This window comes from Microplitis demolitor, chromosome 9, assembly GCF_026212275.2.
Source record: "Microplitis demolitor isolate Queensland-Clemson2020A chromosome 9, iyMicDemo2.1a, whole genome shotgun sequence".
NCBI lineage: Eukaryota > Metazoa > Arthropoda > Insecta > Hymenoptera > Braconidae > Microplitis > Microplitis demolitor.
In genome coordinates, this window is record NC_068553.1 from 7,261,656 (window position 1) to 7,277,004 (window position 15,349).

A 15,349-nucleotide genomic window follows, 5' to 3' on the forward strand; every position below is an offset into this window, starting at 1 on the left:
AGCGCAGAACGGCCTCCAGTAAAACGGAGGTGGACTTCGGTCTCATTATATTAATCAATTATCCTGCCCAATCCCCTCCTGTTCTACTTTTCCTTTCCCACTATACGGAAAAGTGTGGAAGGCTTTACGTATATAGTCTCGTATGTGTCTGTCAAACCACATATACTTTTCTTTTCATCAACATTGTTGAAATTAGTTAAAACATTTTCAAATATTTAAATAATGGTGTTGAGCAGGAAAAATATGTGTTGTCACACACACATAGAGAATCTATATGTGTAGCGTTCCACACTTTTCCGTATTATGGGGAAAGAGAATGAGGATTGAAGGGAATCGGACAGGATAGGGAAGGAACTTCCTCAAAAGAAAGTCTATAAATAAATTCAGAAAAATATGGACAGTTCGAACTGGAAATCGAACCCAGACCATGTCGGTTACGCGCTGAGTACCTTTCTAGTCGATCTATTCGAGCCATGTTCCGATCAATTTATCTCTATCCATTGAGTCTGTTTCAGTGGGTTGACTTAGGAGCTCTGAGGTCGGGCGTCGTGCCCCCTGGGAGTAATACAGACTTCGCCTCCTACATATTAATGGGAGTCTGGAGTTAAATGTGAACGACAGAAAGTCAATATACGATTTTGAGGCCTCTTGGTTGTCGTGACATCGGTTAACTAACTCAAAAACTCTACTCGCGAGCAGAAAAATCGTTTCGTCATAGTGTTTGTCAGAGTTTACAACAATTGAAAAGACGTACTGTAACTTCTTTATCATTCGAGTTCATTAAACATCTGTGGGTGACAGTTAATATTAATTTATAATCTATGGGTTTAAAAGTCAACAACGATAGTATAACGTGTAATTAAGCAGGCGTTTATTGGTCATATCGTTATATCATTATGTTAAGATGTCATTGACAGTTTCGAACTATTATTTATAAACTATAATTTAAATGGTTTAAGCTGGATTTTAAGTAGTCATTAATATTACTTCAATAATGACAATTTTTATTTATTTCTTACAATCGAAGCGGTTGACGTTTGCTGACAGGTCACAAGCATGCGTTGCAGGATTGTAAATCAATCGATTAGGGCATTGAAATAAGAGAGGTTTTCCATGAATGCAACGATAGTACTGGAATTCAAATTTCATTTTGAAATAAATTTCGAGTTACCCTCAAAAATGTATGTATACTCAGAAAAAATTCTTACCACGTGACAATTTTTTGAAGGTAGAAAATCATATTTATCACACTGAATATTATTTGTTTCGTTATCAATTTGAATAATGTCAACTATTAAATTTTGAACCGTATTGGGTGAATTTGTTGTTTTGTTATCAAAATTTGATGGAAAGATTTTTTCAGTTTCCAATAGAGGTGGAGTAGTAACATATCCATTAGTTACTAAGGTCGTGCTAGGTGGCCTATCCCATTCAGGCTGTTGAAAAAAAAAATCATTTAATACAAGTTTCGCATTAAGTTCGGGGCTTAGAGTTAAATAGTGTACTCTTGGTGTTGTACTAGTCGTGGGCATCGGGACATAATAATTTTTAATGTTTTCATGAATTATTTTGATTAGAATATCTTTTTCACCGCAGAGCCCATAGAAATCATCCATATCAAGAGCCCAAACCATAGCGCCAGCGTATCCTTTCGATTTAATCCAATCCACCTTTATTTGAATACTTTCAGGATCTTCATATCCAACCCACTGTGTATCTTTATAGGCATATGGAACTTTACCTACATTATCCCATTTTTTTACCCATTTATCGGCACCTCGAATAAGTGGACAAATCTACAGAAAGGCATATTTAATATTTTTTCAATGATTTAAAGAATAGTACGATATATTTTACCTCGTAGTAAGCTAAGAAGCCTTTGGCTCCTGTATATTTCCCAGCCATCCCACCTCCTGCTTCTTTATTTATATAAGTACCGAGGTGATAATTATTATTACTTGCACTAAGAGTATAACTCCGTCCATAAAAAGGAATGCCGACAACAAGCTTATTTGGTGGACAACCTGAATCAACCCATAATTGGAGACCATCGTTCTGAAATAACCACATTTCTTAAAAATAGATATAAAAAATCTACAGATCATGATGAAATGAGTTTAACATACAACATTAAGTGTTTCGTAAGCATAGTGATCATGAGGACGTTTGTAAAGTGGACTATGAACATCGGCAAATCCAACCCAGTTCCCTCGAAGATCATACGCCATGACGTGAATTGCATCTACGTTACTGAAATACCGATAATGATCGATTATGAAAGCTTCGCAAAACCATCGGTACATATCTCACGAATACTTTCTTTTTGTTTAGTAAATAAGATGAAGACTAAGCATAACGATAGATATTTATTACTGTTTTCATAACAAGTATATAATTCTACCTCTCAAATTATAATTATAGATAGCACTCACACTTCTCCGGTAAAATGGAGTAAGCTTGACAAACAAAAAATTGCGCTGTTCTGACTTTCATTATTTAGGCAAAATTTCTGAATTACAATAATGTGAAATTCTTTTATCTGTTGAAGTATTTATTTCTTCATTTTAATACTAAACAAAGTGTAATATTAGAGGCGTGTGATTAGAATAAACAACAGTTTAAAGCTAGTAATTTTAAAATTGAAAATTATTCTGTAGTGCTTCAAGTTTCCTACGAAAATAATCATTATTTTTTATTATCCATCACATTGTAAAAAGTCTCCATACAAAAGTAATTCGTTAAAAAATGCCACTAAAATTTATTGATTATAACAAATAAAAAAGAGAAAGAATAATCCGATGAAAAATAATTTTATTGAACTATATATGGGGTATTCCACGTCAAATCGACGACTTTTGAACCCGAACATTTTTGATTTAGCTGAAAATTTCTTTCCCTTTTCTGACTTATTAAAATCATTTTTTAGAAGAGAGTATTGAGGGATAAGTATGGTGAAATTGCCTCGGGAAAATATTTTATTCCTACTTCGAGGATATTAAGGTAGTTATAAAAGACAATCACTATCAAAAAATCAGACATCTAACTCAACGCTTTATCGAGTAAATAAAAAAAATACTAAAAAGAAAATAATGTTTTTCTTGAGAACAGCTCAACCGATCTAATGAAAATTTACTATGTTACAAGGGTATACAAAGGCTTTCTCGAGACAGAGTAACAGCCATACAGGATTTCATTATACTATAAAAAAAAACATTTTATTTTTTAAATGTTTTGTTTAAGTATGATATTCTTTTAGCAGAATTATAAAATTATTTTTTCTAGAAGCTTTGTACTCTTTTACAAAACATACATATTTTTTAATAAATTCGAAATGGTGCACCATACTAAAAAAATTATAACTATTTTTTTCTGTAGTTTTTTTGTTATTTTGGTAATTATTAATTATTATTATATAAAATTCTCAATATACTATTAATTTGTATAAAAAAAGACCAAAATTAACTTACTCAAATCTGTAAAAAAATTGGTATTTGTATACAAGTGGGGCTGCACAAATTTTCCAAAATTCCAAATGCCTACACTTTAAATATCTATAATTAAATTTTTTTCAAGTGTTCTGCTACACGGTGGATTAACTTTTCTGTATGTGGTTGTGTCTGTAACACTAGATATCTATCCGGATCTTGTAACTGAAGTGTGCAAAATTGATAAAAATAATATAAAATCATGCAAATTTTGTAAAATAAATTTTTCTAATAGATATAAGTCATTTTATATAATTGCGGAAAAAATGATCAGACCTGATCATGCCTATTCATGTGTGATCAGGTCTGAAATTAGACATGATCAGGCCTAGTCATACTTGCCAAGCCTGTTCATGTCTAAAGCGTTAAATACGCTCAGGCCTGATCATACCTGTCCATGCCTGCTCATGTCTATTCATATCTGTTCATGTCTGTAGCGTTAAATACACTCAGGCCTGATCATACCTATCTATGCCTGCTCATGTCTGTTCATATCTGAAGCGTTAAATACGCTCAGGCCTGATCATATCTGTTTATGCCTGTTCATGTCTGATCCAACCTGATAAATGGGGATAAATTTGAAATCTTAGTTATAATTAAATATAACTAACTTAGTTATAATTATATATAGCTAACGTATTTATAATTATATATAACTAACTTAGTTATAATTATATATAGCTAACGTAGTTATAATTATATATAACTTATATATAATTTCATATAACTATAAATCCATAAATAATAAATTAGATATAATATTTTGTCGACCAAAAATCTATCATGTATAAGATATAAAATTTTTTTGACCAAGAATCTATCATGTATGAGATTTTTATTGCTTGAAGTTCATACGAAACTCACTTTTTAAGTCGATCTCTTAGGTCAACGGATAGCGGGTTAAACTTTCGAGCGCAAAATCCACGCCTCAAATATTGCACAAGCCCGAATTGTTTTTTTTTATTTTTTATAGAAATAATTGTATATAGCTATACATAATTATATATCACTAACCAGTGAACATACCAACGTAACAGTGATATCACATCTAGAGAACATGTAACGTAACAAAGTCAACGTAAATTTTACATTCTGATTATATAAATTGTAATGTAAATGGTACGTTAAATTTGTGACATAAATGTGACATTAAGATTACATGCATGTTTCTGACCGAGTAATATCACATTGGTGACCTTAATGTGACGTTATATTTATATCGCATACTAACACTAGCTTTACATTCTCGATTCCACGGTGTACTCACCTTGATTCCACGGTGTATTCACCAAGACTCCACGGTGTATCCATGGTGATTACGTGGTGTACGTGGAATCACGGTGGGTACACCATGTAACTATCGTGGAATCACGGTGGGTACACCGTGTAACTTTCGTGGAATCACGGTGGGTACACCACGTAACCACCGTGGAATCATAGCGATAACATGGTAAAAACCCACCGTATAACCGCCATGGATCCACCGTGATTCCACCGTGTTTCCAGAGTATTTCAAGGGTGATCCAAAACCGCGAGGGCTGTAATCAAAATCTTATCCATAAACCTTTATACGAAGATGATGATAATAGCATAAAAGTTTATCCAAATTGAACTCAAATCTGCATCAGAATTATTCGAGTGCATGGACGACATTGCCGTCTAATGTAATTCTACTCTACTTCATCAAATAGGTGACTTTTGTTTGTCCGAACAGCAACTTCGTATCTTCACTCGCATCAATTGTAAAAAATTAATTAAATTATGAGGTCTTCGCAAATCAATGCGTGATAGTGATACTCGTAGTAGTGTCACTCAGACACTAGTTGAATTTCTGTTTAAACTGAAAACTAAAAATTCTAATAATTTGTTATTATCTATTTTACAACTAGAGGAAGAACAGCTAGTGTCTCATTATTCAGCTCAAATAATTCAATCTTTTGAAAATGACATTCTTCCATCATAATTGGGTTTTTTGGTGGCTTCTAGGGAGGATCTTATTTACCATCAAATAGCTTTAACTGCAAAAAAATTATATAATGAGTTAGATAATAAACTCATTTTGATTTGCGATGAGACTTGAGCACGCCACCAAAAAAGTTACATCAGTCAATATAATGTGGCCCTGTTACGTGAATCAAAATGATGTTGAAATAATGAAACACATTATTGACGATCTAAATGGTTTAAGCTCATTAATAAAGCCTGAAGATGTTTTTGTTGTTGATCGCGGTCTTCGAGAAGTGAGCTTATTTGAAAAGTAAAGGCTATCGAGTTCTAATGCCAGCATTAAAGGGGAAGCGTGAACAATTAACCACTGCGGAATCAAATGAGTCACGATATGTAACCAAAATTTGTTGGGTGGTCGAAGCAACACGTTCGACAATAAAATGTTTCCAAAAATAGGTCATTATTACAAAATCGCCTCATTCCTCTACAACAAATTTAACAAACGCCTTGATTCTGACTTGGAAATTTCAATCGAAGTCTTCATGTTTTTCATGAAGTTGTTCATGTTTTTAACTTCCCGCTAAGAAAATCGACGATTTTCAAAAATTTCGGGAAATTATTGTTTTCACCCCAAATTTTTGAAAATCGAGTTTTTATCAGATGTCGACGTTTTGAGGTCCTAGGAAGCTATTCTGACTATTTTCAGAATGATGTCCGAGTGTGTGTATGTGTGTGTGTGTGTGTGTGTGTGTGTATGTAAACTCTTTGTAACTTTTGAACTAATGAATCGATTTGGATGGTTTGGGTGGCAACCGAAAGAGCTTGTTGGCCATCAACTTTCCTGAAAATTTCAGATTATTTGATCGAATAGACTCGAAAATATTTGTGAATTACGAAAAAAAAAAATTTTTTTTTTAGTTTTTTATTGATTTCTCAAAAACGACTTATACGATCGACTTCAAAATCTAATTAGCTCTAGTACTCAATAAAACGCGTCGATTACCACCTCAAACATCTAAATTGGATAATTCGTTCGAGAGTTATCGCGGGAGAAAGAAATGGTGAAAAACGTGTTTTTCTAAATATTTTCGAAACGACTGACGCGATCGATTTCAAATTTTAATCAGCTCTAGAACTCAATAAAACGCGCCGATTGCCACGTCAACTATCAAAATCGATTGATTAGTTCAAAAGATATCGGCGTTGAAAAGTTAAAAAAATAACATTTTGTTATTGTTTCCGGATAAATCATAATATAACGTACTAAAATGTGCCTGATATCATACCAACTCATCTTTTTTATGGTTTCTTTTGATCATATAATGTCATCGAACTTGGTTATTAGTTTAAATCATATTATCAACAAAAAAATCGCTCTTTGAGCTCGAAAACAGCGGGAAGTTTTGGGTCTGGCCCCCAGGGTCAACCGACGCTCAGATTTTTTTTTATTGTATGAGGAATTGTTTTTATTGATATTCGTACGGACAAAGATAAAGTTTTTCTTAATGTTATTGTGAATGAGTTATCCAGTTAATAATAAATCGTAAAAATAGTTCTAGTAAATAAAAATTAATAAATTCATCTGAAAAGTTTTTTACAGATTTTGGTGAGTTAATTTTAGTTTTTTTTTTAATACAAGTTTATAGTATATTTATCATTACTATACAATAATGATGAATAATTATCAAAATAACGAGAAAACTACAGAAAAAAGTAGTTAAAATTTTTTTTACTATGGCGCACCATTCCGAATTTATTAAAAAATATGTATGTTTTGTGAAAGAGTATAAAGCTTCTAGAAAAAATAATTTCATAATTCTGCTAAAATAATATCATGCTTAAACAAAACATTTAAAAAATCAACTTCATTTTTTTTATAGTATAATGAAGTACTGTATAGCTGCTACTCTGTCACGAGGAAGTCTTTGTATATTTCTATGACATAGTAAATTTTTATAAAATCGATTGAGCCGTTCTCAAGAAAAACATAATTTTCTGATTTTCAGTATTTTTTTATTTACTTGATAAATCGTTGAGTTAGATGTCTGATATTTTGACAGTAATTGTCTTTTATCAGTACCTACATAACCTCGAAGTAGGAATATAATATTTTCCCGGGGCAATTTTACTATACTTATCCTACTATGCCCTTTTAAAATTTTTTTACCCAACCCAAAAAAAGTTACGAGTTTTTTAAAAAATAGCTTTTATTTTTTCGAATAGCTATAACTTCTTCAAAAATTGACTAATCGGGACTTTTTTTTTGTTAATTTTTTTCTGTGAATATACTTTTCAAAAAAAAAATACAAAAAAATTCTAAGATATTTAACTCCATGAAATTTTGGCTTTTTTTAAAAAATACCGTTATTTTCACTAAGTTTGTCTTTTTTATTGTTTTCTTTTATTCTGTCAAGAAAATTTCAATAGCGATATGCTTCTTTTGCGAAAGCCCGTGACTTGGTTGAAAATAAACCAAATGGCAATTGTTTGTTTATTTTCTTAATAGTCATACAGCGAATATTAAAAAAAGAATTATAGCTTCGAACATCTAATTCAGATCTGGAATTTAAAATTTTTTGTCATGCACGGTTCCAGAATAATCCTAAGAAAACCACCGCAAAAATAATTTTCCTAATTTTTGCTCGTCTTAAAAAAGGTTTATGGGTTTCAATAATTTTTTGTTGATAATCTAACATTGAAGCTTATTTAGGCAATTTAATGCCCTTCAATTTGTCCTCTTCAAGTAGTCGATACGATGATTTAATGCGGAGTTATCATTGATCAAAGCAAAAAAGTCCAAAATTGATTTTTTTCAGAATTTTTTTTTGCGACAAGCCGAGCAATTTTATTTCTTTTCACGACCTTTTTGTTGTTTCTGCATGGTTGTAAAAAATATTCGTTCACCAGTTGCTAGTGATATATTGAATGTAAAAGTTCAAAAAATTTCTGTTTCAGAATGTCCATATTTTAAATTTAAACACTAATCGCAGACCCTCCTACTAATTGAGGCGTTGTATTCGAATGATGTTTTTGTACAGTTGGGTCAAAGGAATTATTATCCCATCAAGACGTAAAAATTTATTTTTGAATCAAACGACAGCATTACATTCATCTCGTACACTTTACAAAATTAAATTTCTTATTATTATTTAAAAATTTCATGTTGACGTCATTTTACAATGAGTTCAAATATTTTCATTGAATATATATTAGAAATCATTCTGAATTTGGCCTACATTCATCAGAAAACATTTATTCAGTCATAACTTGAAAAAAAAAAAAACATTTTAATTATTGTAATTGTTCAAAATTCATATTTTCGCGAGACCTCATCGAGTAATCACCTCCGAATTTACTATAATAATGCTGAAATGATGGCTCACAAAGTAAGGATAGCCATGCGCAGTTATCTCAAGAAAGTGTGCAGTAAGTCTAAACTAATGAATCTGAGGCATTCATCTTGACCAAGTATTACTGCAGATGTACTTAAGTTATAGAGGAAGTATCTTGCCTCACCCAAGACTGCTGATACAGATCTTGCTGGTCTTATGATACAAATTGACATAAGACTTCCTTAAGAAAGACATTAGGAAACCTTGAGCATTGTTTATACACGACCATGCATGATCATCCCTGACTTTCTGCCTCTCGTATTTAATACTAAATGACTTCTAGCGGTGATCATGAATAATCATACTTGATCATGTACGGTCTTGTATAGATGTATCTGACTATTCACGAGAGTCGAAATTCATTCCATTGATTTGTGTGAACGGTGGTAAGAAACCCGTTACAATATATTAGACTGTGCCAAATGAAATCGAGATTTTTATTTTTCGGTCCCATACGAAAATTAAGTTGTGTCATACAAAAAAAAATCGTGTTGAAATCTCAGCTCAAGATGTACATTTTTCAGTTAGCGCTCGCGTAAATAAAAATTTTCCATCAAAAAAATTTTTTGTCCCAACTTAATGTTCTATAACTTATTAAATATAACTGATTGAAAAATGTCCAATGTGCCATTTTGTAGGAAATGACATTCTCTACAAAAGTAATTTTTGATTGAATGAAAAAAATCAACCACTTTTTTACTTCAGTCATTTGAACCTCATTTTTCTTAAGAATTTACATTTATATTTATTATAAAATGCTTAAAAAACGATGTTACTATATATGAAACCCATCGAATTAATTGTTCTAGGAACCTTTATGATCTGAAAAAAAAAATAATTTTCATACTTGAAGTAATGAAACTAACATCAAACTATTGGTATTAACGATTTTTCTAATAATACTTTTCTCTCGTTTTGACGTATTTCGCATTTAATACTTCTATTGATTCTTATCTACATTAAAATATCTTTCATAATTGTGATTTTGAGATTCTCATACCGTTTATCAAAAATTATTATTTTATTAATAAAAATATACATTGTTTATGATAATACAATACCCATTAAAATTCAATTAAAGGAAAAAGTGATCTGCGAGTGTGCAAAAAAATTTCTTTCAATTCTATTACAAGTTTTTGAGAGCTAATGATTTGTCAGAAAAACATATTGCAAAGATCAACTGTACCTGCTACAAGCTAATTAATTAATTAGGAAACAAATAAATTAATAAAATAATTCCTACTACAAGTTGTTGCTGCTCATTGTAAGCAAATTCCAGATTGTTTGCAATAGGTTCTGCCAAAAAATCATAAGCTCTTATTACGACTTGAATTTTTTCCTCATTTGCCTGAAGCACCATAAGAACCTTGTCAGATTAATATAAGGTCTGTCTTATTAGAGCAAACCTGACAAGTTCCTTGTCAGGACCTCATCAGGATATCTTTATTCAGGAAATAGTTATCCAATCCCTTTAAATATTTTATTTACAGGCTAAAAATTAAACAAAGTGTAAATAAATATTATATAAAAATCGCGTCAATCATTGCAGCACGGATTTTTTACTTCTTCATCAGATATTCTTCGACATCATAGTCAATATAATATCTATCTTTACAAGATCATATATGTATGTCAGCGCAGTGGATAGCATCAAGGACGTCGAATCGGAAGGACACCGGTTCGAGCCCAGCAGTTATCAGGATTTTTTCGTCGATAAAAAAAATGTTCACTTCTTCTAACTAATGCCCTCAATACAATAGATAATATTTCCGATCGAATTAACATTATCTTATTTTTTTTTCGCAATTTAATATTTTTTCAAAATTTATAACTAATAAGGCCACCATGATAAGGATTTTTCAGGATATCCTGGTAAGGACCTGATAAAGTAATCCTGATAAGGATTCGATGAGGATATCCTGATAAGGACCTGATAAGGCAATCCTGTTAACTAACTCATGGGTCTTAAGCGTTACATCGACATCAGTTTTTCGTCACGATATTCTAATCGGGACCTTACTTGAAATAAGGTCAACCTGATAGGGATCGCGTCAGGTCTTCATGAAAATTCTAATCGGGTAAAAACTAGTAACAGAATTGAAAGAAAATTTTTTGCACACTCGAAGATCACTTTTTCCTTAAATTGGATTTTTATAGGTATTGTATTATCATAAACAATGTATATTTTTATCAATAAAGTAATAATTTTTGATAAACGGTATGAGAATCTCAAAATTACAATTATTATTATAACGATATTCTAATGCAGATAAAAATCAATAGAAAAATTAAATGTGAAATACGTCAAAACGAGAGAAAAGTATTGTTGGAAAAATCGTCAATATCAATAGTTTAATGTTAGTTTTATTACTTCAAGTATGAAAGCTATTTTTTTTTAGATCATAAAGATTCCTAAAAAAATTTAATTCGATGGGTTTCATACATAGTAACATCGTTTCATAAGCATTTTATAATAAATATAAATGTAAATTCTTAAAAAAAATTAGGTTCAAATGACTGCAGTAAAAAAGTGGTTGATTTTTTTCATTCGATCAAAAGTTACTTATGTAGAGAATTTCATTCCTTACAAAATGGCACCTTGGACATTTTTTAATCAGTTATATTCAATAAGTTATAGATCATTAAGTTGGGACAACCAATTTTTTTTTCGGAAAATTCTTATTTACACGAGCGCTAACTGAAAAATGGACATATTGAGCTGAAATTTTAACACGATTTTTTTTTTGTATAACACAACCCCATTTTCGTATAGGACCAAAAAAAAATATCGATTTCATTTGGCACAGTCTACAATACATATATATATATATATATATATATATATATATATATATATATATATATATATATTGAGACCAATCGCTTTTATCTTCGCGATTTTAACTCCCAGCCATCATAAGTCGCGGGTTGAATCCTGGCTTAATCCGGCCTCTACAAAATTTTTAATCTACTCAGACAACGCAGGTGGGTTCTTACAAGAGAAAAACCCGCACTCGTTCAAATAAACAATAGATGAAACACTTACTAAATTCCTTTACCACTATTCTATTTAGTTTATAAAAATAATTAACTTAATGTAAAGAAATCAAATAATAAGGCAGAATACAGGCATAATAATTAATTAATATTGTTGAAAGTTATGACTGATTTTTATAATATTGTATTTCGACCATTTTTTGTAATTTTTATTTTATTCCAAATGTTTTTAAGATAACCATCGGCGTTGAGAGCATAGCCAAATTTAATACCATTGTTTGATTATATTTTAGTTTTATGATTTAAGACCTTCTTTTTTTCTGTATTGTAAAACTTTAAAATGTGAGTTTCTTTGAATTTGAGTTTAGATAATTTACAACTTAATCCTAAAATCCGCTTAAAAACTATTCCCAAGTAAAATTTAAACTTATTTTCCCAGACGACATCGTCCAGCTGAACTAAATTACTTTATTGCCTTTTTCCTATAAACGCCTTTCGTCCCAAGCCTACGTGAATATCATATGGTGTCTCCAGTTTTTTCTAAATAATTTCTAGCCTTTCTAATATCTCGCTCTTTCCTCTTGCCTATCCTTTCTCACAGTGCCCCTTCCTACTTCAAGGGTTGTTACTCTTACAATTGCTGATTACCAATCACAAGGTCACTTTTCCCACCTTTTCTAAACAGTACGATTTTACTTACAGTTCAAGGGTACATTATGAACGATACGAGGAATTCAACAACGTCAATTTTTTCTGTAAAATAGACTCTTATAGAGTTTGTGGGAGCGTAAAAACTATAAATATTTATGTTGTTTAGCTAAAAGACTTACAGAATCGGACTTACAAATGAATATTATTTACGAAACAAGGAAGTCAATAACGTAATCATTTTTTAGAAGATTTATTTTTTCAGCGGTTTATCAGGGCGTCAAAATGTAACTTTATCTGATTTTCGGACGAAAGTGTTGCATCATTACAACACCAAAAAATCAATGATCCAAATTATTTTTTCTCAACGAATCGAGTTTTATTTAGGTTTTTGTAAGAGTATACTTGAAAGGTTTCTATTTTGACAAAAACACTGCCAATATTGAAATTCAAAATGAATTTCAGTTACGAAATAAGAAAATTAATATTGAAAATGTTTTATCGGCAATTTATTTTTAGGAGCGATGGAGAGGGTGTTCAGAATTCGAACTCCTTCATTTATGAACCACGATACGTTAACTCACAATTTAGAACAAATATTTGCTTCGAAAATAGAAAATAGATGGCGTGAATTTTTTTCAAAAAGTTAACATTTATTGAGGTTTGTGGGGACGTAAAAAATGAAAATTTTCACTTTTTCGATTTTAAAGACCTATAGGCTTAAAACTTGAAATGTTCATTGTTTACCTAACTGGAAATTCATTGGTGCATTTTTTTTTTTTTTAAATATGACTGACTGTTATGGGGTTATCAATGGTATTAAAAAGTAACGCAATACTGCATTATTACCACCTACAACTTCATTTTATATAAAAAAAAAATGCGGAATACTAAGAATATTTAGGTATGTTTAAACGTTAAATGCTAGGATTTTGATATCAATAATAAAAAAAAAAAAATATTCAATCATTTAACATTAGAAAATTTGCAGCGAAGCAAACGGGTAATAGGCAATGATAACGAGATATGAGTAAGCGATTGCAATCTTACAATGCTATTTCGTAAATGCAAACTTATGTCCAAATTCAGTAAAATTGTACAATCCGAGAAATGTCGAACAAAATTTTTCCATACTCGGAATCCAAAAACATCAAGCGGTTGAATTTTTCCAGATGTACTTTTAGGCATGATCATTCTTTCAACATCTTTATTTACTGGTTTAACGCTTCGTACAATTTTAAGACAATGTCCAGTCTATGAATCACTTAAAAATAAAGATTTTGGACGAACATTTGGCAAAAATAACCTCTCTAACTAAATTTTTGAAATGATCTGAAAATTAAGAATTATGAAGTAATTTTAATAACAATTATGAAGTAATTTTAATAACAATTGTTTGAGTTTAATCTAAAAAAGTAAAAAATAATTTGTACCTGACGTAAGTTTCCTTGGTTTTGATGCTTCTAGGTATATATTTTGTGGTCTAAAAATAGTCGTGTCAACTATTGGCCCAAAACGGATCTTTTAAAACCCAAAATAGTGGGGGTTAAAGCTTTCTATCAGTGGACACAGTTGGTTAAACTGTGTAACTATGTGTCGTAGAAGTAACAGATTGTACTTAACATTAAACTTGCTTTTCTCTTGCAGTAGCTGAAGTTCGTCAGGAATTCATTTCCAACTGAAAACCGCTTTGATCTAAATTGTATAGATTTAGTAATTTGTAAATTTTAATTTTTTGTTTCACATCATTGAGAAATTTTTCAGCCTGCTCTTTTAATAATTTCCCATCTTCAATTGTTTTTGGACATGATAAACTCATTTACTCTCCTTGATACAATACGACGTGCTCGTTTGAATTATAGGATCCAATTTGGCGATGTTTTGGAACAGAAATTTTCGGCACCAATTTCTTTTCGAGCTTGTAAGGCCTATCTTTTTAAATCGCGATCATGTACTATTAAACCTGCATCTACAGCTGCTTTGAAATTTTCTTATGTATGTTTACGAATTTTTGCTAATTTTTCTCTATAAGTCTCTTCTAGGTTCAAAGTGGGTGAGCCCACCGTCGTAACTGACGCACAGATTGCAGCCTCTTAAATTTTTGTCTGACACTCGCTATGCTTTAATAGGAAGGTGTTTCTCAATTCACTAGTGCATTTGCTTACTCTTTGTCTTCCACTACTTCCATTGTCCAATCTTTGAATAGTTCTTGGAAATATAAAGAATTTTCGCCGATCATTTTTGCTCCGGATCATTCATTCATAGCGCTGAGTAGAATATATCTGAAACTTTCGTTTATTTGTATTTCTTCATTACTTACAGGTTATTCTGTAATGTTCATGGCTTGAAATGTTGTTAAGAGAAGTCTTATAATCTTTATGGGATTGGCATTCATTTTTCTCAATGCAAAGAATAGAAATTATCGAATAATTTTAAATTATTTACTTGATAAAATTACAAGATTTCGACACTCAATTGTGAAAAATTAAGTACATCGCAGCAACTAAACTATTTTCAGAAAGATGAGTTTATTTATATAATGATTTTTTCTCCTTACTGACTCATATATATTAAAAATTTAATCAACTGTTTTTTTAAAAGTGTCTGTAAGAAGCTATTTGGATCACTGACAAAAAAAAATGTACCTTAAAATTAAGATGTGTTAATATTTACAATACTTGATATTCTGATGCAAACAATCAAGTTTGGAATTAAAAGTAAGAAAGTAAGTTAAATATTAAAAAATAATACTATTATGATGATCTCGCTGCTAGAAATGTATGAAAAAATAATTCTCGACGACTTAAAACCAACGCTAATAACAATATTCATGTTTTCTTGTTGGTCAATGTAGATGCCCGTGAAAGATGAAACATATAT

At 30.8% G+C, this 15,349-nt stretch overlaps 1 protein-coding gene across 3 annotated transcripts in view; it reads right to left on the minus strand.

The window, feature by feature from the left end:
• Positions 1-849: 849 nt before the first annotated feature.
• Positions 850-15,349, minus strand: part of LOC103573659 (endochitinase) — a 55,950-nt gene continuing 41,450 nt past the window's right edge. For all 3 annotated transcript variants that reach the window (XM_053741934.1, XM_053741935.1, XM_053741936.1), the window contains 5 exons: positions 2,127-2,250; positions 1,858-2,055; positions 1,506-1,796; positions 1,209-1,436; positions 850-1,131 (listed from right to left, as the gene is read on the minus strand). In XM_053741934.1, the coding sequence (XP_053597909.1) occupies positions 1,009-1,131; positions 1,209-1,436; positions 1,506-1,796; positions 1,858-2,055; positions 2,127-2,250 (964 nt within the window). In that variant the 3' untranslated portion in view covers positions 850-1,008. The remainder of the gene's footprint in view (positions 1,132-1,208; positions 1,437-1,505; positions 1,797-1,857; positions 2,056-2,126; positions 2,251-15,349) is intronic.